Raw genomic sequence first — 24,432 nt, forward strand, 5'->3', positions numbered from 1 at the left:
CAAGCATACAAGTGTTCCTCCAGCTTTTTCTTACTACCACCTAGGGAGCAAATGCTCCATCTCCTCCAAGATGGACAGAGACCCTCTCTGGAACTGCTGGGGTAGCACCAGACAGGTGGAAAATGGAGACTACTTGGACATAATAGAAAGTGTGGGAAAAGACTTCTTCACAGTGCAGCAGGGAGGCTGGGGAAGCCATGACCACCACTCACAGTGCTAACAACAGCCACACTGTCTCCAGCAATGAACCTCTTAAGCCTTTGCCTGCAACTTCCCAGTAATGCAGCCATCTCCACTCAACAAATATCCTCCTGCTACGCACCCATTTACTCACCTCAGAGGAAGAACTGTCACCCCAAAATTGCACATGGAAAACGTTCCCCACAGTTACGGCTCTGGGCCAGTCTGCTCCATCTTCTTGCTCTTCTCAGGGCAGCGCCAACCCCCCGCCTCCCCGCCAAAGCCAGACAACTTGCCTTTTCAGGGAGGCACAGCATTAGCAGCACGTTACAAGACCTCAGCTTCATGCATAAAGATGGAAATGGAAGAGTGCAGAATGTAACAAATGCTATTTTACCTGGCACAGATGCTAATACTGAGCACATTAAGTTACCACATAGCACCACCTAACAAGCAGGGGGAAAACCAATCATCACAAGAAAAGCCTAAATGATTCCAGAGTGGGAATCAATAGCTGCAACACTGGCTCCACTCTGAACAGCAGACAGCTTTTATCCTTTGGAATCCAAAAAAAAAATGGGGAATTTTCATGCTTGAAAGTGACTAATCTGTAAGCAATGCTTGAAAAGGTAGCAAAGCCTATTACCAAGCAGTGTACACCCCAAAAATTCCCAGACATAAAAGTCTTGATGCTTGGACTCTCATAATTTGCCTTGAGTAGTCCCAGAAGCCTCCATACATATGTGCAACTAGGTCTGATTATTCAAATCCTGTTGCCTAGTGTTAACTCTCAAATCTATATTTAAGCACCTAAGTAGGAATTAATACAGCTTTCTAAAGATCCCAAGCACCAAGAGCTCTTGTTAAGAGCTTACCAAATACTGGCCTCCTAATGAATCTGTTTAAATGATAAGATTCACCTCGTTCTCGGTGCGGTGAAATTCAGTACTTTCATGCACTCCTGAACCTCTTCCAGCAAGAGCTTGTGAGCGTCCTGTCTTTCATATCAAAACACAGACTACAGGCAAATACACAAGAGGAGCTATTTCTAAAATCCTGCACTGACTTCAAAGTCACTGTACCTTGTTTTAGAAAAGGCTTGAAAACAGCAAGAGGCAGGCTGTGCACTACAGTTTGGTAGAAATTTGGGAAGAGTGGTTTTTTAACAAGACATATCTGGGCATTGAACCAAAAATTAAAACTATCATAGTATCATACTACCAAATGGAGATATTTTGATATAATTCTCACTCTCTCCATTCCACAGCCAGGAAATCTCTAAAAATTTCTGCAAATTTTGAATCTTGCTGTTCTTACAGTCAGAAAGTCAAAAAGTTTATTTTCCTTTCCACAGCCTGAGCCTTTCCTTTTGTCAAAAGGGCAAACTCACCTCCTGGAGATGAGCAGAACACAGCAAGAATATTCCAACTCATAGAAAAAAAGCCAACTCTTCATTTTTTATTCTCTTTCATGTAACTATCATTTTAAAAATCAATTTGCATACAAACTGGTGTTCTACCTTCAATCTATAACGAATTCTGTATTAATCCTCCTTCCTGCTTGAGTTACAAGGAAATGGGAGAAACACACAGGAGTGTATTTATAGGCCCAATAGTTGCTAATGTCATTGGGGAGAACAAGGAAGAACACAAGAAACAGGGCTCGAAATGCTCTGTAAATTTAACCAGCAAGATGATCACATAGAATCCTGAATTATGACTGAGTAGTTCTGGATGAAAATTTAGCAAGAGATAACTGAAGTAAAATACTTTGCAATAGTTCAATAGATACGAAGGACCATACACATTTAATTGGAATAAAGGATTATCTAGAATATATGAAGCTGCTTCAGCAGCATCACAGGACTAGACAGAAAATAGCCGTAGAATAATGTAATCTGTGGGAAAAACTCTCCATGTCAAGAATGCCAAGTTCTCTTTCTAGTCCTTCATATGCAGGAGATAAGTTCTCAGCTCCAAGCCAAGTCATCAAAAAACTGCCTGCTCTAGTGGAACAGCACTTTATGGATTACTTGACATTCAGACCCTTTTTCAAACAGTACTGATGGGAAGTTAGGCAAAAGCTTCAGAATGGATGTATGGATAGCAGGAGAATAACTTTAGAATCATCTAATGGCTTGAGTTGGAGGAGGACCTTAGAGATTATCTAGTTCCAACCCCCAACCCATGGGCAGGGACATTTTTCACCACACCCGGCTGCTCCAAACCCCATCAAATCTGGGCCTTGAACACTTCCAGGGATGGGGCATCCACAGCTTCTTTGGGAAACCTGTGCCAGTGCCTCACCATTCTCAAGGCAAAGAATGTCTCCCTAACATCTAATGTCAATCATCCCTCTTACAGCTTAAAGTCATTGTTGGTGGCACCAATCCCAACAGCAAACCCTAAGGAATATCACCCTGTTGTTATTTTCTGTAACTCACCAGTGTTATGCTGTGCACCCATCTCAGGAATACAACAGCCTTTCACTGAGCACATGAACCAAAAAGCATACCATTCAAATCACTTCGTCATTACCAAAAACTTTAAAATGAACCATTAAATATAGTTAGTGAAAGGGGGGAGAAAGGATTAATACCATCCAAACACCAGTGTGGTTCATAAATTAGCAAAATGAAAGCACTTCAAGTTTTCCAAAACAGGAAAGATGATCCAACCTGCCAAGATACAGTCCAACTGTGAAGCGTGGAGGAAGTGGAATTAGGCCTAGGACTTTGTATCACTGAAAGACTAGTTTCAAATTTAGAATACAACAGTTCCGATAAACTGAATTTTAAATGCACATTCTACAAAAGCCATACTTTTCAGTTCCTTCTTTTGCTGTCGAAAGTATCTACACACACAGGGACATGCACATAAGAAAAGATGATCTTTGAGTTTATTGCTTAAAATACAACTTTCAGGCCACATGATCACTATGCACTGACACAACGATTCTTCATTTCAAGGGTAAGCACTTTCCCAAATCTCAAATCTCTTGAAGAAGTTCCTTCTTTTCCTCAAAATACTTCTGAAACCACTCAATATGTTCAACCTTCTGCTTAACACTGAGGTATGGGTTTTTTGAAAGCCCACAGATGACTAGTTCCATGAAGTGGCGGATAGGTCCTTCCTTGGGAAAGCCTTCAAGGTGTTTCTCCAGAAAGATATGTTCATGAAATTCAGCATCATCCTCCATCCCTAACAGAAAGACAAAGCAAAAAAGACAAAGTTGTTATCATAATATAACAGCAGATTTAACAACGTAAAAATAATATAATTTGAAAATAACCTTAAATTAGTAAAATTAATGGTTCTGCTCACATTTCTAAGAATATGCAATATTTAAATCAAATTTCTGGCTTGAAGTCTTGATAAAAGCCTGATGCTGGGGTGGAAGTAGGAGGAATAACTATAACCATAAATCAATCTTCTTGCTAAACTCCGGTTTGTTCAATACTTGAAAATTTTGATTCATCATTGGTGCCACCATTTAGATTGCAGGCACTTTCTTCATAATTTTTTAAAGAGAACACTGATTACCTAAATTCTGCAGAGGATTAAAGAATACAAACTAGTCTTGAACAAATAAGGCAACCTCATAAAGGATCAAATACTGAACAGTTAACAAACACATGTCCATTGCAAGTCATGCTTTTAACATCCTCTTGCTATCAAATGGGCATTCTGACATTTTCTGAATGTGAGTGTATCATGATGTAAAAGTGTTGTGTATGCTTTAAGTCATAGCCATCACCAAAGATGATGCATTCAAAAGCCTCCACAGGACATGGGACAAAGGATTATCAGAGATAGGGTAAATGTTCTTCATCTTGTGGATTTTTTTGCTGTTGCTCATACTGTGATGGTAGAGACTCAGAACACAAATTCCTACATACAGAAAAAAAGGCTGCTTTTGCCATTCCTAATTTTAAGGGAAAAAACCAAAAGGTAATCTGGGTTTTGTAATGAAATATTTTTCTTCAGTTAGATAGACATGAAAATTTTTATTTGATACCAATTGGCTTGCACCCTTAAATAAAAAACTGTTATTAGAGAAAAATATTACACCACTTCAAGATGACAAAAATGAGAAGTGGTGTACCATACACATGAGTATGATGTACATGTTTTTCTAAGCTAGCTAGTTAATGTTTTTCTATCTTATTTGATAAAATTAAATCAGGAGTATTAGAATTGAGTTAATTAAGCCACATAAGTTCTGGGCTTCCTTCTTTGGTAGAGCTTCTACAGTTTCAGAAAAAATGATGCACATCTCTGTGATGGAGAAGTCACTCAAACTGCATTTGTTAAGTTTGCATTGCTTTTTTCCTGCTTTGAAGTATTGCAATATCTGAAGGAGTTGAGAAATACCTATATTTTTCCTAGAAATGTGTGAGTGCATCAATACCACAGTTGCACACCACATTTATCTCCGTTCTTGAAAATAGAAAGCATGCTTCCTTCTTCAGAAGCTCTCTCCTCATTCCTCTATGTGGAAAGTTAATTAAAAAAAAAAAAAAGTCAGTTTCAGAAAGTGTGCTTCTGCTGTGCTTGGAAAACTATGTCCACAGACAGAAGCGGTGATGATCCTTCCACTATGCCACCCATGCTGGCTTTCCCCCAGCAAAGGGAGGTAGAATCTTACTGCACCTGGATGCTACCAGTTGCTTTTTCAAACTAACAGCCTTTTCAGACTTCCATACTTTTGCTGGTCTCAAAAATCCAAGAGAACTAAACCAAACAAACTCACTACTGAAAGAATCCGAGTATTTCTGACAGTAAAATTTGGCCTTCTGGATGCTCTTCTTCTGGGGACAGATACAGGGTATCAGGAAAGATTGTGCCTAATAAATAATTTCACCAATTTTCATTTTTAACCCAAAATAAGCAATTTATAATCTCACAAAAATGCAGGTCAGAAATAAATATTACATTATGTATTCTGCTCTCCCGTTTGTCAAAGACTGTACATGGTTTGGGGACAAAGCGTTAAGTCCAAGTATTTCAGTTAGACCACGTATTTCAGTCCTCAAAAAAGTAAAGCGTGCATCACAGAAAAGGAGACCACAACTGTCCAAAGCATCAGAGGCTGAAGCCTCTGGTGGGAACAGATTAGATGAGATAATGACTTCCCTCACCCCTAGCAAGCCCTGACTCCCGCTGCAAGCCCGTCCTTCAGCCTCCCTTGTATTGTCCTCAGAAACGTAATTTGAAACAATATGCATGGCAGAAGTCTAAAGTAGAGAATTTTCTTTTTCAACATCAAAACAAGAAGACATCTACTCTCAATATTCTATTTCCAACCCCCTCCATGCTACAAGACAGAAAGTCTGGGGAATTTCTCTAGCTCAAACACTAATCCTTCCAAGACGTGACCAACCTTGCCTTAAAGATGTCAATCCAAACACAGATCTTCATCCCTTATAGAGAGCATTACTGACATGCTATAAAGATGATTGAGTATTCAGATGTAGTGAAAAAATGTGTCTGTCCATGGCAGAGGGCTTGGACTAAATGATCTTTAAAGGTTCTTTTCAATACGAAGTATTCTATCCTTTTATGATTTCTAAAATTACATCGATCATGCTCTTCAGTAGGTCCCTAGAACAGACCCAGAGATAGTAAAGAAACCCCGATACAATGGTTGTGTAACTCTGTCAGCTCTCTTGGCAAGATAATCCAATACTTCTCTGCTGGGAACAGCAGCTCAGCTAACTAGCAAATAGAACAGGATTTGGTGAACTTATGCCTGCCGAAGCCATCAGAGGCAACTGAGGAATTCGTTTTCTGAGACCTTCCTATCACTTGTGCAGTAACAATCTCTGGCCCACCAAAAGCATTTTCTCCTCATAATGAGGTGCTAAGGCAGATTCGCACCTATAACCTCCTCTGTCCTTTTCAGCTTTTTGAGTCATTATGGCATAAATGCACAGAAATAATAAATGAGGCACAAATAAATGTCCTTCCCAACTTTTTGCCATGGCAATCATGGAGCAGCATTAAAGCTACTAAGAAGCAGGAGAGACAAGCAAAAAGAAGGAGTGAGAACAATGGTTTGCTAAATTGATAAAAATTAATCAGAGACTGTAATTTTCTGCCTAACAGTGATTTCAACTGCATTGGACAAGGGCAAGGGCATGCAGGTAAGAGCAAACAACAGGGCAGTAAGGTGTGTGGGGGGAAGACTGCTGCTGCCCACTGTAGCAAGCCAGTATGTCTAGCCACATCTTCAGATGTTCATACCAAAATCATTTCAAAAACCATGACCTCGCCCTGGTGCCACTAAGCACAGCACAGTGCCTTGGTGAAGCACTCTAATGAGAACACCAGAGATGCTCTGGAGCCAAGGAAAAGAATTATAAGAGGTTGTCCTTCTTTTTTATATTTGGTTTAAAACTTTAAAAGCTTTCATAATGCTAAAAGTTGAATATACGTGCTTCCTCAACAGAAAATTTAGTTGCACTTACATTTTTAAAGACACATTTTTTTGACATAGAAGAATAATCACACATTTCTCGATACAGAACAAGCTGAAGTAATCTTCTCCTATCGAGGGAAATGGCTGTTACAAAACTGCAAAATTAACAGCAGAAAGGGGCATTTTTCTTTTGCAGAGAAACTGAAATTACAGCATGTTGATATACTCAGAGCAAGATTCTCGAGCTTTTAACTGTGCTCTGACACACCTGAGGTGATTAACAGCCTGTGTCTGGCAGTCGGATAGGACAGAACTTACTGACTTGGTATTTCAACCTGAGAGGCAACAGGTTTTGGAAGGCTCCACTGGAATTTTCCACATGACTAGTCTTTGTGGACAAATCAATCAAGATTCTTGTTTTAACTATATGTAAAGACTCTTTGTCCGTTGGCTGCCCCATCCCAGACAGCGCAGATCCAGCCGCATGGCCGCAACAGGGAAACCACTGCCCGCCAAAGACACTTTGTCAACTGACGGCCCCAGACAGCAGGGTTCCAGCCACATTACAACAACACAAAAACCATTGGCCACAGTGGTTTTAAGCTTGCAAAAACATGACTAGAGTATACTTGGATTTCTACACGATGGAACAGATCAATCCTGGGAGCAGTGATTAAATTCTGTGAAGAAACTGCCAAATAGGATGAGAATAAACATTAAGAAACAATGAAGCACTTTATTCAATTTGCAACTCAGTATAGGACAGATTTTCAAAGACTTCCAGCTTCAGATACTAACCTGTTTTGCTCTCAGTGACGAATCTTTACAAAGCAGTTCTGTTTGATGTCTTTAAAGTCTTTTAAAAAAACCCCAAAACCCACAGCTAAGCTCTCCCTGAAGTTATGAAGTCCCCTTTCCTATACCGCACACTTTGTGTAGTTGTTCTTCACTTCCTTAACATTCACTCTCTCTGCTGGCATAACTTCACACGGTGCTTTTTCTTTTTTTTATGGTAATAAAAGAAAATACTGTGCACAAAGATGCCTAATTACCATAGATGCCCAGGGTGAGTGAATATTGTGACTGTTTATTCTTATGAAACAGACAGAACAAAGGGAGCAAACAACTGTTTAACACTTGGCCTGCCCAGATATAGAACTGGCAGATAGCTGTTTGGGATCTGGCGAGACACTTGGTCCAAGAGCCACACCAAAGAACAGAATCAGCATTATAAAACACGTACAGCAGTTTTAAGATTCCCCAACTTCTGCTAGGAGCCTAATTTAAAGAAGATGCAGAGCAAAAGGTATTATGTAAGAGACTTGAACAGCCTTTTGGTGTTAAACACATAAGGGTGGGAGGAAGGCGGGGAGGGAAGGAGTCGTCCCCTTTTGGCAGCAGCCAGTCCTCAGATCAGCCAAACCACCTGCAAGACTTCACCTGAAGAGTGCCAGAATGAGTTCATCTGAAGCATCTCTGATCTGGGACAGTCGGAGAGTTATGTTTGTTTACTACCAAAAGCATGACTCACAGATGAAACATTATGTTAAAACAGTCAAAGGTCAAACATGCTCTAATTTTCAGAGAAGATAAACTGAGACAGATAATAAAAGCTCACATACCAACTTCATTGTCAATTGGGAACTCCCACAGTATTCCTTCTTTTGTCCACTGGATCATCTCCTCAAAACCGTTTCGGGGAGGCTGTGCAGTTACTGCTGCAACCTCCTTTGCAAACTCCAAATCCCAAATTGTTGGTGAAGATACTAAAAAATAAGTTTTGTAAAGATCTGTCAGCAACCAAAGACTTTTCACTAGCTAAGACAAAGTCCTTTAACATCAATCTGTACAGAGACTTAATAATTTCAGCTGTGCAAATTTTTCTACCTTAGATACCAGCATCACCTTTCTCAAATGAGAATTCTCTGTTGACATGAAAGTTCATTAAGATCTCAAATGTCTGATGAAAATCTATTCTGAACGCCTAGGGGAATATTTTTTATGTCTTTCACAGAAAGAAATAATTTAAATTTTCCACAATTGTTCTCCAGTTTTCTCTTTCAAAAAATGTGGATACAGCAAATTCTGAACTTGACTGATGCACTGTGCTAAAGGACCCTTACTTCTACAGGAGTTTTCAGGTTCTTCACAACTACATCCTCCTTCAGGGAAACAAATCTACAAGGGATGGCAATTCCTTCCCCAATGCTCGTAAGTGTCCCAGTTTTTGTCTCTCAAGCTGAGAAACCATGATTTCTTACCCTTATCACAAAGCTAAACATTTCCTTTAGGGATGTAGCTTTCCTGATGCCTTTTTTTTTTTCTTTTTAAACCAAAGTGCACCCATATTGCAGCAGTTACTCTTAAGGAGTTCCTGTCCCTCCACTCAGGAGAGCTGGTCACGAGCCCAGACTGAACCGCTTCGCTGAACTGAAGGGAACAAGCTGTTACCACAGGATAGGGAGGGACCTCTGGGAGTGCTCTGGGCTGCTGTCGAGTGAGCTGGCCTAAGCTGCATTCCCCTTCATTTTCCTGTCTCCCTCTGTTATCAATTCATCCTAGGATCCTTGGAACACAGATCTTCATGTGAATTCAAACATTACAGTCCACTTGGAGTGGATCATAGCAAATAACCTATTATTTTACTACTTCTGAGTGTAAGTACTTGAGGCCAAGATATCATTTCATCTTTGGCTCAGTGGCTTACAACTCAACTGAATTAAACCCCCCCCCCGCCTCCTTTAAGAGAAAACACAATGAAAGGGCAAACAGTATTTTTACACACAGAAAAGTGTTTTCAGAGGGTTTTTTTGTGTTAAATCAGAATATAATAATTCAAATTATTCCTTAAGAGGGAAATTTACAGAACTATATTACCAGGCTGATTTGAAGGCTGGAGGCAGGAATAAAATACAGCTACAAGACAACATGAGAAACCATATCAGAATGAAATTATTGTCCACATCATAAAGAAGCCAATAAATCCTCTAATAGAGGAAAGCAGAACCTCATTTTTTCAATCTTGTAGTAGAGGTGATAAAGATTATAATTTCACCTCATGAAACAGAAAATAATACTGGCATTTTACATTAACAGTTATGAAGAGTATTTTCAGGATGACAATTTCCTTTCCAGTAAACATTCAAGTTTTCAAAGTCAATACTCAATACTTAAAACAAAACTTGCTTTTCTGTTATGTATAAAAAAAATGTAACCCATTATCTCCTCTAACATGAACCAAGACATTGAAAACAAATGAATCAAGGTACCAAGTATCACACTGGTATTTCCCGAGATTAATGCCCAAAAATTGTTTGTCATCAGGCTTAGTCAGTAAGCCAAGAAGCCAATCAGCTTCCTGGTCTAGAATATACTGTAGATTTCCTCAAGGTTACCTGGAATCAAACAAGGAAACACCACACAAAAAGCTGAAAGAAGCCTACTTCTTAACATCTAATTACAAATACAATGAAGTCCACTTGCTCTCTAAAACAATTTGTAATTATTCCAATTTTATGTTTTAAAAAAAAAAAGTGCATCTCAGCTTTTACCTGGGGTGACTACTATGAGCCACTGTGTCTGCGTTCTGCTCATGTGAAAAAGAAATCTTATATTCTCACCACTTTACCTGAGTAAATTTGATTCAACTCAAAATCCGTGTTTTTCAACACTGCTTTTGAATATGGCTAAAACCAAACACTACATCATTCATTATGGTTTTTACATGTAAAATGGACCAATTTTAATAGTATTGGCAATTTTAAAAAACAGCAAACTGAATCCCATTCTAATAAACAGCTTTCATAAAGATGGCTGTATTTAGAAAGTTCACAGCTGCTTGAAAATATGCAAATGGCACTATTTGACATTTTACCAAAAAAATTTAATTAACCAAATTAATACCTCCCTGCAGTTTCAAGTGTAAAAAAAGATAAAAAACTACTCAGCTAGAATCTGGCAAAAACTTACAGTTCTACTCTTGAAACAGAAACAAATATTCATAATTTTGTAATATTTTAGACAGGAGTATTATTTCTTTTGCTGCTGTTAACTTTACATAAAGGTCTAAGTCACTACACTGCAATAAAGTCTCTTTTTTAAAAGGGCCTCACAATAGCTGAGGAAAAAAAAGATCAATACTAACAATGCAGTCTCACTGTTCACAGAGAAAAGTGAGGGACAAAGTTCTTCACATGACTTGCCCATATTCACACACTCTTGGCCAAATCCAGCCTGTACTAAAGCCAAGTCTTCATGAGTGAAAGCTATCCCTGTTAGGCATTAAGACAGTTCCCACACAGCTGTGCCCAGTGAATATGAAGGTGGGTCACACCTGTTTTGAATTTAGATTTGGTATCTTTTATCTCACATGAATTTTGGCATGTATATTTAGTGGACAAGGAATTGGTTGGGTGGACACATCCAGATCGTCCAGTGCTCATGGACCATTCCAGGGGTCTATCCAGACCATGCATTCAAATGGTCAAAAGCTCAACATCTTGATGGAGATCAGTGACAAAGCAGTGTTGCTCAGGAATCCAATCTGAGACCAGCATTGCTCAGTGTCTTCATCAACACCACAGACAGTGGGGTTGAGTGCACCCTCAGCACATTTGCAGGTGACACCAAGCTGAGTGGTGCAGTTGATGCACATAAAGAATGGGATGCCAGAGGAACCTGGGCAAACTCCAGGAAGTGACCTCATGGGAACCTCATCAGATTCAACAAGGCCAAGTGCAAGTTGCTGCACCTGGCTTGGGGCAACCTCCACATCTACACAGCATCTACACAGGCTCATGAATGAACAGAGAGCAGTCCTGTCAAGAAGGATTTAGGGATATTGGTGGATAAAAAACTGGACATGAGCCAACAATGTGCATTCACAGCCCAGGAAGCAAACTACAATCATAAAACGAAGCGTCGCCAACAGGTTGAGAGAAGAGATTCTTCCCCTCTGCTCTCATGAGACCCCACCTGGAATGCTGCAACCAGCTCTGGGGTCCTCAATCACAGGAATGACATGGACCTCTTGCAGCTGGTCCAGAGGAGGGCCATGAAGATGATTAGAGGGGTGGAACATCCCTCCTAAGAGGAAAGGTTGAGAGAGCTGTGATTGTTCCTCATGGAGAACAGAAGGCTCTGGGCTGACTTTATCCAGTCTTTTCAAAACTTAAGGGGAACTTGTAAGAAAGATGAAGACAGAAATTTTTGTAGGGCATTGCAAAAGGACAAGAAGTGGTGGTTTTAAACCAGAAGAGGACAGATCCAGACTAGACAAAAGGAATAAATTCTTTCAAATGATGGTGGTGGAAACAGGTTGTCCAGAGGGGTGGTGGATGCCCCATCTCTAGAAACATTCAAGGTCAGGTTGGGTGAGGCTCTGAGCAACCTGATCTAGTGGAAGAAGTACCTGCTCATTGCAGGAGGGCTGGAACCAGATAACCTCTGAAGATCCCTTCCAACCCAAATTTCCTATGATTCTAAACATATATGAAGAACTTCACAATAGATGAAGCAAGGTGTCATTTGACAGTTGCCAATGGGCTCTATCCAGCTCAACAAAATAAGCTAAACAAAATAAGGTGACACAGCAATCCAGTGTGTAGTCTTGGGTTACTACTACTGTGCTTATACTTAGTCACCTGCAGGGCATGCTTATTTCCTTGGGATCACAGCCTCACATTTCCTTGCAACTTGACCAAATAAGCTGAAGCCAACACACCCATCCTCCAGGCTGCCTTTACACTCACAGAATTAAGACTGACCTTTGTGACAAAAAGCCAGTTGTACCCTTCAAGTTCACTAACGGAGTGCCCTGATAAGCACAGAAAAAAATCATTACACTGCATGGAAGTTTCACTTGGTAAAAATAAGAGCTACATCAAAGTAGTCATTTATCAGGCTGAAAGCAGAAAGTGAGCAGGTCATGTCTCCTCACAAAAACAAATCTCTTGATATTCTAAAAATGCAGAACTTAGCCTCACTGCATTTTTCATTACTGAATTTCCACTAACCTGTTTTCAGTGCATGCTCTGGTTCTGTAGAAGCCTTAGTGAATATATTAAGCCTCTTTCCTACTTTGAGACTTCTATAAACAAAAAAAGAAAACTGATATTTAGTATTTCACAACACCTTACAACATTGCCAGATAACAAATTAAAAAGTACAAAATATTTTCATGAACTAACACATCTCTGGAGACAAAAAAAGATAAGTGACTCTCACTAAATCTTCAGGCTTTTGATCAGAGAGTGTTTATGGCTTTACTATTTGTCTTTAACAGAGCCTCTCATAACATTTCCATGTGAAAGAAGGAGCATAAATCATGAACTATATTTGCAGTTAATTTTAACTGGAATATTTAGGAATCTGAACAAAGGTAAACAGTATCAAATCACAGTACTTAAGTGATTTTACAAAGTTGCGACTATCTGAAGACTTGGGTTTTTTCCCTGTAAAAAAAATATTGCACAATTCAGGAACAGAAAAGGCAACAGCTAAATCAAATAATTCCTGCTTTATGACATAAATAGCCCTTTTGGAAGATCAGACAGCCACCTTCTCTGCAATACAGCAAACAGTCAGAGTATATCCATATGACACATTTTCAATAGCATCACCCTGGTGCTCACTCTTCTGAATATACAAATACTCACTCTGACCATCTATTTTCAATCACATTTATAATTACCATAAGCTTATAGTAAAAAAAAAAAAAAAAAATTAAAAAATACAAGAGTTCAACAAATAATCCAATTTTTATAGATGAAAAAAAAAAAAACCAACAATGTCTTTAGAATCAATTATGTTTTTAATCATATTATCTTCCAGGTTTCCTCTGAAATTCTAACAGTTCTTTCATTATGTTATTATATATCCATTGTTGCCCTGGCAAGATTTAACCTTCCTGACCTTAAAATTCTACCCTTCTGGATTTGTTGGACATTTCTAAAGGCCTCAAGTATTTCTGCAAACCTGCTCTTGTCGTATTACTTTTTAGTGATGAAACTACCCTGGATCTTTTCAGCACAGAACAATCTAGTTACAGAGCCTTAAAAGGATATTGATTCAGGATTATATTTTCCTATCTGTGTGTAACTCCCAATGACATTGGCCAAAGATACATGCATGTGTTGGAAGAAAGTTTATTTTAAAATTACAAGTTTAAATTACTATAAAGCAACATCACTCATTTCATTGCAATGTACTAACTTGACTTAAATTTAGGTATTCTTCCTAACCCATTCTTTTCCCACTATCTGTTGATAAGCAAATCCATTAGATATTCAGGTATGCAGGAAGGAACTTAGGCCTGAAACTGGAGACAGTTTACTCACTACAGGGATTTTAAAAACTATTTTAAGGTGCTGTTTCTGAAGTTATATATCAAGCACAGTCTCACCACACACAGAATTCTGTACATCTATTCACCCAGGAACTCATCCCTTTCTTTTCCTTTGTTACCCAAATTCTGTCTTCACCATGATCTATCTAAACACAAATGACTCCCTCAATTTTCAGACCCTAACCCCCAAAAATGGGGATTAATTTGCAAAGTAAATTAAATACAAGAGAAGTTAAACTTACTAAAAACTGCTAGGGAAAGAATACATGGAGAAGGAATGCAATAATGAGCTACCATGGGAAAATCCAAAGACTACACGCAAAAAAAAGCACAGCTTACAGGAGTAAACCAAAAATGTAAGAGCACTCCTTATTTCACTAAAAGTAGAGTGGCCACATAATACAGCAGCAAAATAAACTTAAGAAGTACCCTGATAATAAAGAAATCAATTACCGAATTAGGTGGTAATAAATAAATAAATAGACCAACTCTTTAAAATCCCAACAGAATGGAGGAAACTTTTCTAAACATAGAACATTATCAAGTTTTGTAGAGGAGGAAAGCAAGCTTTCAGAACCTCCATTTCCCAAGAAGTTAAGAAAGTGACATAATATTGTATTATGCATAGGTGAAAATATTTTAAACTAGTTAAAACAAGAACAATTACATTTCAGCAACAAGTATGCCTAATTTTCTAAAATGTAGTATTAAAAATGCACATTATTTAATTAGCTGGTTGCCATTAACTATCTTGTTCTCACAATTTATTTCAATGTTAACAGTACTTTTCTTGAAGAATATTTAAGTAATTTCTTTAAGCTCTGAAGTATTACAACATTAATATGTACAAAAAATTTTAAAATCTTATCCATTAGTAACTGCATGCTCCTTCCATTGGAAGTGAACACCACAAAAGTACCACCTGGAGTCCATAGACTGAGCTGATGATCTTTCAGGCCTTATTCTTTGACCATCCTCATCCAACTGCAAGGAAATGCGACCGGATATCCTCGCACCCCACTGGGCTGGGGACTGCCTTTTAACTGTCATTTCTGAAATAACATTGCTGAAATGAAAAACATGAAATGTAAAAACTCAACAGATTGACAAAGCAAGGAAGTTTGTCACATGTATTAACTAGAAACTCTATTTTCAACTGCTTTCATAAGCTTCTATGAGACAGAATTATACATTCCTCACAAAATACACCCATCTTTACTCCATCAAACATTGAAGGCTGTTATTTTAAACCACTTCTTACATCCTAGGTATAAAAGTGCTACTTTAGTCTATTAAATCTATGGTGAATGCTTTCTTTTAAATTATTTCATTTTCAACTAAAAAAAAAAATCATGTATCTGTATATCAATATTCACAGAGTGTACTAGGCATGTTTTGCTTAAGCAAATGGGGAATTTCTCTGGATACAAAAAATAGGTTGAAATAGGGAGGTAAAAATCACCATTTTTTTGGACAGGAACCAACACTGCCCAGGGACAGAGCTGTGCTGCTGCAGACCAAAAGGAAGCTTGCCTTCACACATCAGCTGACATGGGCCAATCATGCCACCCTAATAAGTAGGTCACCTTTCCTGATCCACTGCAATCTGTTGCATTGCATAATCATATTACAGCATTAACAGACCACATCTTCCTTCGTCATTCTGGAGTGAAAAACCATACGTGAAGAGCAAATGCTCTGATCTCCTCCAGCACCATATGCAGCTGGTTCTGGTCACACAGGGTAAATCACAGCCCCCTTCTGCCCCTGCCCTCCCTTCACTGGCAACTCCACTGGCTGGGAAAGGCCAAGCTGCTAACTCTTCCTCACAGCCTCCTCTCCACCCAACCACTTCCAGTCACACACAGTCATCCCAAATTGCAGCACTTAAGACATAAATATGGTCTCAAAAAATAAAAATAGGCCAATTCAAAAATACTGTGTTACCCATTTTATGAAAATCCCAAAGAAATTCAAACTATGCTTTTAGCAGCTTAAGTCAAAAGAGATTTTACTGACAAGAAAAAAATACTTCTGGAAAATTGTAAAAGCTAATTGCCACAGAAACACAGCATGATTTCTCTTCAGTCTTAGATGTGGTTTTAAATGGCAGAACAAGAATAGCATAGCTCTTCCAGTACCTACTCTGAAATAAAGGCATCTGAAAACAAATTTGAAATAATTTCATTTTAATTTAAAATAAAAAGCGATCTCAGATTGGTTGCATATCTCACATTTGAAGTGGCTTCTGGCATTAGTGAGCTGGTGTTGGGCCAGAGGCTTGACACACTTACAAGGGTCAAAGGGACATAATTCCTAAGGTCAGCCACACACAGCCCAGCCCAACAGCTTGACTCAGCTGTGACCTAAAAGGCTGGTGCTTTCCCATGCTTCAGGGAAGACAGCATTGCTCAGAGAAGCTCTCTTTCCTGACTTAACTTGCAGTTTCGCCCTGTAGCTGTGGAAAGACTACACTACGGAGCTATCAGAACACACAGTCAATGGTACCATGTTCCTCGCTAGGAAATCCTAATGTCACCCCACCACTGGCATATGAACATTTCTGGCAGCAACATTCATCACTTCATCATGCAAAGTGCACCTGTACTAACAAAAGCAGAACCACAAAGATTCTTTTAATGCCTTTTGAAACAAAAAATATTGGTTTAAAAAGTCATACTCCAACCCCAGTGTACCCATAGTGGTTAGATATTACATATTCCAACACAACATTAAAAACTGAAGTTCCTACATACACCTGCCTTCCAGAGATGGGAAGTGGTAGGACTTTTGTAACTACCACAGACTCTCTCTCTTTCCTTATCATCAGCCAATAATTATAGTACTTAAAACAGAGACCCAAGAGCTTTGGATATATTCTAGCCAAAGCTTTGAATTACTTTTCTTGTTCATCCAAAACAGAAGCTGAAATTGTAGGACTGCAGATTTTATTTTGGTGCAGTGCTGTTTTGATTTCCATTGAGTGAAACTTCAGCCCACATTGACGAAAACAAATTCCTGTATCGTTAATATTTTCCCCTTCCTAATGAATGCCCTATCCCTGTGCTTTCTACAAGGCAATGAGATGACTGCATACAACAGTGACCTCTGGAGGTCTTGCCACAATCCTGGTAAAAAAAAATTGTACAAAAAGTCTGGACAACATACAACACAGTTCATGTTATAAATCACAATAGCAGTATTCAGTTTTGTGCGGTTCAGCACTATGTAGCTCTACTGCTTGTGAAAGTATCTTGCTTTTAAATATTGTAAATAACTGAGGAATACATATTGGCTTTTAAAATATGTAAGTATATAATGCAAAATCTTTACAGAAAAAAAAGGGAAAGTTAAATTGCAGGTATTCTCTTGGTGTCAAATAAAACTCAACACAAAATAATCATGCATGAGCAAAAGTGAATGCTTTCTAATATATTAAAAACATCTTCACACATTGTGTGGATTGAGATATCATGGAGCATAAATCACACCAAATCAGCTGGGCAGCTGGGCTTTGTAAAATCAACATTTTTAAACACTAGTCAGAAACCTGAGAGTAGTATATTTATCTCAAAGAACAAAGAGGTCCATACTAACTCTAAAAGGTTACTATAACCAAGTTTTTTGTCAAGAAAATCAGCACAAATTGCTGGTCTTTCTTAAAAACTCACCCACTGATAAAGTGTTTCTGCTACCTAACTCTTAAGGAAGAAAACTAAAACTTTTCAGCAAATGGTGGCAGCAGGAAGAGTGTATTTGCTAGGAGAAACAAGTTAGGTCACAAAGCTGCCTCAGGGAATAGAACTTGCCAACTCAGAGCACAGCAAGCCAGCCATGACATTCCAAAAAAGGCTGGTTCTGGTTGAAGAAAATGCATTTTTCTAATGATAATGCTTCATCCACAATCAGGTCATAAAATATTGTAATAACGCATCTTAACCACCAATCAAAAATATAGAGGCACTATAGAGCTGCAGCTTTTAAATTTCTGAAAAATTTAAACTCTCTTTCAAGAGAAAAAAACATTTTTGCTTTGACTACAACTTCCTTAGTCACTGTCTTTCTTCTACTGCAGCCAGAGCTGGGTCAGTGCTTCAGGGAAAGTGCCATAGGTGATGAGCGAAAGAGACTCTGTGATGCCAGCAGGCACAGAAACCACACCTAGACAAGACCATGTGCACCCTAAAGAAGGGAGATGGGCACATTCCAGGTTGGGCCCTGCACGTGTTAGCTCACTCAGTATTTCTGTGGTCCTCCAGCATCTTGGGTACTCAAGGTTTGAATTACATTTGAATTGGTCACCCACAGCCCATGCCACTGTTAAGACATTCGTGTACTTTACCCTTCTAAAGAACCCTGTGACAGAGAGGGAATGAGCTCCCTGGTAATTAACAGTTTAATGACCATATGCACTATATAAACAGCCCTTATATCTGAAGAACAGATATTTTGCTTAACGAAGTTATTCACTGAGCACTGCACACCCTAGTCTGTGCAATCATCTAAATCAACCTATTTGCAAGCATCTGTCTCTTTCTTCCGTAATTTCCATTCAGGCAGGCATCAGCCACAGACACCATTAACTCTTTTTGCAGAACACTGACAATCGTTCCAGCAGATGCTTTAATGATACCTACAAGTAGCAATACATGTAACCTACAGGTGATAACAGATGGGTCAAGCTTAGATCCTGGGCTGGGCAAATTAATTTTCACTGAATAAAACTAAGACAAACAGCTTGCAGTTCGCACTGCAAACAGACATAAAGAAAAGTTTCACACTCATATTTTGGTAAAGATCCAATTTTCTGTTGTTCAGCACTTCACCTGGATTTAATGCTTAATTTTCTGAATAGTTATTTGAATACTAGCTGAAAAAAAAAAAACAAACAAACCCTTTAACTATCATCCAAAAGAGCCATATGCATAACTGTTTGAGTTTCCAAACAAATGTTTCTCATCTGTTTGAAAGCCACACTGGAAACAGAGTTAAGCCAAGAGATGAGTTTCATGCGTTGACTGGAAAGTTTTGAAAGGAAGGGTGGGGCCATAAACAGAGCTCCTCTAGTTCAGCTCTGCAGAGCTGCCATGAAAATTCACCAGTCCAGACAGAACGTCTGAAACATCTACAAATCCATCCATTGTGTGAGAATTCTGGAAGCTTGTGGCAAAAAAAAAAAAAAAAACCAAAAAACCAAAACACCAAACTCACAAAAAGAGCTGTTATTTTGCTAGCCTGTCCAAGAAAGCAATGATCCTGGGCATGAAAGCAATTCTGTTTCTGCAAAACCACTTTAGAAAGATGACAGCAAAATGTAGAGTTTGGTATAACCAGATCAAGAATGTTACCAATATTCATTAATCCTAAGGATAAACTGTCCAAAGGTATCTTTTAGGGGCACCTTTCCAACACAGAAGGCAGTCACCTTCAGGATGACACTGCAAAATAGGAATTTCTAACATAATTGAGAAAAACAATCAATACACAGACCGTATGTTAATAGTTCTCCCCTTCTTCTGTTCATCTGTGGTTTCTTCATGTCTTCTTAGTTGTGCAAGGAGTTCTGATTCTGTCTGTTTCTTGTTGCGTGGAAGGGAAGATGCAACTGCAGAAGCAGCCTTCACCAGTTCTGGATTTAAAGGCTTGTCTCTGTAAACAGAGACACATCAGATACAGAAACAAAAAAACAAAACAAAACAAAAGCACCTTTAATATATTTAAATTGTCATTTCTGTACTGCCATTTTATATCTTAATAACTCAGAAGCTAGTCAGATATTTTCCCAAATGGGGGCAGCCAGTGGGACAGGCAGGTTTGCCCTATATTGCCCTAATTATCAAATGCTGAAGGACTCTGACAAGCTCTTGTTCCCCAAAGAAATGGGGAAATGGCCCTGTGCCCTGTGCCACTGCACAGCCCCTCGGACACACAGCTTGGAGACCACTGGCAGCACAGATCTGTGGGACACATTGTGGACAGGAGCAGCTCCAAAGACTCAAAAATCATGATGCCATTCTTAATTTTTTTTTTTTCTTCAGTTTTCCTGTATTTTATCTGAACAGTATTTCCCTTCTCCCATTAAAATATCTTTCTACAGGCAGCTAGTGCTACCTTTCCACAATCTCACTGTAGAAAAAGGCAGCATAAGGTTGACAGCATACAGCACCTTTTGCTCAGATTCTCCCCTGTGATTTACTCCAGTCTACAACTCTGCACCACACTCCCTTACAAGATTCTTTTCTACTGTTGGAAATGGTTTATTTTGTCGTAAATAATAAAAAAAGAAAGTTGAAATAAGGATAAAAGAGGCTAAGAAAAGTTTGTTATACTTTACCGTTGGGTGCTTTCTGTAATTCCCTGAGGCATAGAACCTTCACTGTCTGGACCTTCCAGCTTGTTCACAGCTTGCTTCTTGTTCTCACTGGCTTTTAATTGTTGGAGTTTCTTCCTGTAGCTCACTTCCACTTTCATATTACCAATAATGTCTAATAGCTGCTGCTTTGCTGTTTCTGCTCCATCCTCCTGCCTCTTTGCTGCCCCTTCAGGTGTGCTGTCTTTGGAAGCAGCAGATTTATCTTTGTCTTTAGAAAGCACACTGCTTGTGCTGAAGAGTTCCTGTTTGCTAGATGATATACAAAGTTAGGAAGCAGAAGTTAAAAATAGGGTCCAAGGCTAAAATTTATAAAGCTACCAAAAACCCCAAAACAACAGTTACAACTGTCTAGGCCCAACTGAGTGCAACATGAGTATGTTAAGTATGTGTCAAAACATGTACCTTTTGACTTTTGAGAAGGGCTGGGACACCATTTTAAACTCTTGATTACTTATTATTTCCTTATCACAAATACGAAGTAAACAACTTTATACATCACTTATTTGTGGAGGAAATAATATAAGAACTTAGAACTTTTAAAGTATTTCTGCATCAGGTAGCAGAGAGAGTTTGAATTTACTGGTACCTGATACTTAAATTAATTGGTACTATAGGAAACTCACCAAAACTCTTAATATGAGTCAATGAAGAGACCACTCCCTGAAAAAACTCTATACACACACACATAACTTCACAAGTCACACTTGTGGCACTACTACAGATCACATTCCCCTACGCTGCCACATGGATTCTGCTGCCAGTTAACCCAGCAACGAACAGGAAAGTTATCTGGGTTATACCTCCTCTGCTTAGTTTAGCACATCACTGCAAAGAAGCTGAAACTGACACAGTGCAGCTGAGGATGTGAAGCCAGGAGCTGCTCAGAAGATTCTGCAACACAGACACTAATGCATTCTCCAGAAAAACTATCATAAAACTCAAAGAGCTGTTCTCTATAACATTCTAAAATGCAGTGTTTGAACCTGTACAGTCACACCTACTTACTTTATTTTAAAATCACTCTCAAGTTACAGAAATAAAAAAATAAGTATTTCTTTTGATTCAAAATAAAAATCTTCAACAGATCTTAAAACACTTCCACAAATCTGAAGGAATTGTGGCATACTCTCCTCCTCACACACATCTCTCTTTGGATGAAAAAGGAAAATCTGCCAGTTTCAGCAGGCACTGCATCACACTGGTCACTCTGCACTTGATAAATTGTCAGCATTAAACCCCAAATTTCAATGTTGAGAAGCAACAGGAAAATTTTCTGAAAGCTTCAGAACCTCATTACTGGGAAGATGGTATGAGCCCTGCTGTTTTACACTGCACTGTTCCCCACAGGTCCTTAACAAACTCCTTTTTTGGTAATTCAGGCGGCATGCTCCTTAAAACTATGTAACCATTCAGAAACCACAGAATCAGAATGTTAAAGGGTTGGAAGGGACCTTAAAGATCCCCTGCCATAGGCAAGGTCACCTCCCACTAGACTGGGTCACTCAAGGCCTTGAACACTGCCAGGGCTGGGGCATCCACAACCTCCCTGGGCAACTTGTTCCAGCATCTCATGACCCTCAAGCACAAGCATTTCTTTGTAATACCGAACCTAAATTTTCCCTCTTTCCATTTGTACCCATTACTCCTGCTGCAATTTGCACCCCGAGGAAAAGTCTCCCTTTAGATTCCCTGTAGGCCTCCTTCAGACATTGGAAGGTTGCTATGAGGTCCCCATGCAACCTCCTCTCCTCCAGGCTGAACAGCTCCAACCTTCTCAGCCTTACCTTAGCCTACAGCAGCAGAAAAGCACAGCAAGGCTGAAAGCCTCAGGCACTTACAGCCAGCAGCACACCGCAGTTTGCATCCCTGTAGTTCACCTACCATCCAGTTTGCCTTCTGCTGGGGAGCCTGACCTTGGAAAGCACAGATACTAAAGAACCCAAGCTGCTTTGTACATGAGGCCATCACAGCATCGCTGCTTGTTCAAAAATATCGAGGAGTTTTGAAATAAAAAAAAAAAAAAAAAAAAAAAAAAAAATGAACGCACAACTCAGCTGTCATTAAAGGCAGCTTAAATTATTTTAGTAAAAACGAAGAACTCCCCAATACAGCTCTTAGCCCGTACTTTGTGCAGAAACAACAACGCCCAACAGGCAGCGCCGCTCTGCTGATACAGGGTGCAAAATTACGGTCAGGTCACACACGCGGATCATTCACACCTCTACAAGATGGGAAGGACGGCAAGGACAGCAACACGAGAAGCATGGCCCACGCCACTCCCCTCCGCCCGACTCAATTCCCACTTCAATTCCGCTGCCTTCTGCCCACCGGTGTCGCCGGCACCCAGCCCCGGTAGGACAGGTGAGCCCCGTCCCTCTGAAGGCCGCAACCTGGGGCACGGCCCGGCTTCACGGCAATGCCGGTCGGCGCCGGCCCCGTCCGCCAGGTGAAGGGTGCAGGGGAGGCCGGTACCTGCGGGCCCTGCCGTGCGGCCGCGCCGCCGCCCCGAGCAGCCGCGCCGCCAGGCCGCCGCCGCCGCCCCGCACACGGCCCCACATCGCGGCACCGCCACCGCCGCCCGCGCTGCCCGGGCCGCCGGCCGGCAACACCAGCCGCGCACGGGCGTTCCGCGCAGCAGCGTTCCGCCCGGCTCCGCCCCGCAGCCGCTCCCGGCAAAGCCGCTCCCGGCCGGGCCCTTCCCTGACAGCTTTGCTGCTCGCAAAGAGAGCGCTGCTGGCACGTCGGGGGAAGTGATCCTGCTCTGCTCAGCCCTGCTGAGGCCATATCTGGAGTGTTGTGCCCAGCTCTGGGCTCCTCTGTGCAAGACAGACATTAAGTTAAGGCTCACATCTTTCTGAAACATGCTTCAAAAATGTCCCCAAGCCTTCACTTCATCTAGCCTGGAAAGGCCAGCACTGTCCCATCTCTTGCAGCTGACTGTAGTACATGAGGACACACACCATTGTCACCTGCAGAAGGCCTTCCCTGCAGAAGCCATCTCACTTTTCCTCCATGTGGAACTGTCCTGCCTGACCCAGCTCTCCAAACAGTCTGAACAACATCCACTGCAGGGTGCTTTGTTTCTGATGTTTCTGCAGCTCTGTTCTGGGACAATACTTGCCATGAACTGCCATCCGTCCTCCTGAACAATGCGGATTTCCATGTGAATTAGGAAATGCAAAGTGGCTTACGGGGGCAAATGGTTTGCCTGTGGTTGGCTGGAGATGGTGTAGGGCCCAAGAGATATCCTTGGACTGCAGAATGGACAGAAACACAGCCTGCAAGAGAACCCTTTCCTCTCCCACCTCAGACAAGTTTCCATGGCATCCCCCTGTCAGCTTCCCAGAGGTTACTCATCCCTCCATGCCAAAATACTCTGTTGAAGAGGAGTTGTGACACTGACACACAGTGGACCATCATGTCCCAAAGCCAATCACACACACCCAAGCCATACCCGGCTTCCACATTCCTGTAAAGCTCTTACGAGTTAAGGTCTCTGCACACATGTCCCATTTCTGTCATGCCTAAATCCTTTGAGAAGAGGAAGCTTGAGGTTAAACTCCAGATAAAATGATACCTCATGTTAGGAGTCTCTCGGGAGTCATGGCAGTTCTTCCATGGTCTCCCTACACACGCCAAGTGTTGTTACTTCAGGGTATGCAAGTCCTACATAAATTCTTCCTTAAAACAAAACAAGTGCTCCCCAACAGCACGGTGCATGGACAAAAAGTAGGGTTCGGCTGAGCAGCCACGGGCGCAGAGCTCAAAAAGCCACGTGGTGGCGATATGCTCGTGGAAGTGCCGCATTCCAAGGCTATAAAAGCTCCCAGGTAACATTTCAAGCGCTGTCGCCATCTCCATATTTTCTACAGGGACCAGATAATAGCATTTCAGGCCTGGTGGTGTTCCCGAGGAACGTGGCTGTGAAGGAGCACCCTGAGATGCTCAAGGCCTGATGTTTCAGCTGGCAAACGCTTCGGCAAGCAGCACGTGGTTTAATGGCATCTTAACCGCAAGCTTCTCTGCATTAGGGGTTTACATGGCTTTCACCAGCTGGGTCTTCCAACAGTGCTGCAGTCCTGCTAAACAAGAAGCCAGCATACAGGTCAAAATT

General features: G+C 40.5%; 1 protein-coding gene across 2 annotated transcripts; it reads right to left on the reverse strand.

The window, feature by feature from the left end:
- Positions 1–3,056: 3,056 nt before the first annotated feature.
- Positions 3,057–22,875, reverse strand: MRPS31 (mitochondrial ribosomal protein S31). Of its 2 annotated transcripts, none has more exons than XM_053971441.1 (7): positions 22,791–22,875; positions 20,280–20,567; positions 19,436–19,594; positions 14,868–15,011; positions 12,615–12,688; positions 8,223–8,366; positions 3,057–3,380 (listed from the first exon to the last, which is right to left on the reverse strand). In XM_053971441.1, exons 2-7 carry the CDS (start codon positions 20,414–20,416, stop codon positions 3,169–3,171), a joined length of 870 nt encoding a protein of 289 aa, XP_053827416.1. In that variant the 5' UTR covers positions 20,417–20,567; positions 22,791–22,875; the 3' UTR covers positions 3,057–3,168. The 2 variants fall into 2 exon arrangements, with proteins under 2 accessions (XP_053827416.1, XP_053827417.1); XM_053971442.1 differs by lacking the exon at positions 22,791–22,875 and adding an exon at positions 22,200–22,241.
- Between the last annotated feature and the right edge of the window lie 1,557 nt (positions 22,876–24,432).

The sequence above is a fragment of the Vidua macroura genome, chromosome 2, assembly GCF_024509145.1.
Source record: "Vidua macroura isolate BioBank_ID:100142 chromosome 2, ASM2450914v1, whole genome shotgun sequence".
NCBI classification, from domain to species: domain Eukaryota; kingdom Metazoa; phylum Chordata; class Aves; order Passeriformes; family Viduidae; genus Vidua; species Vidua macroura.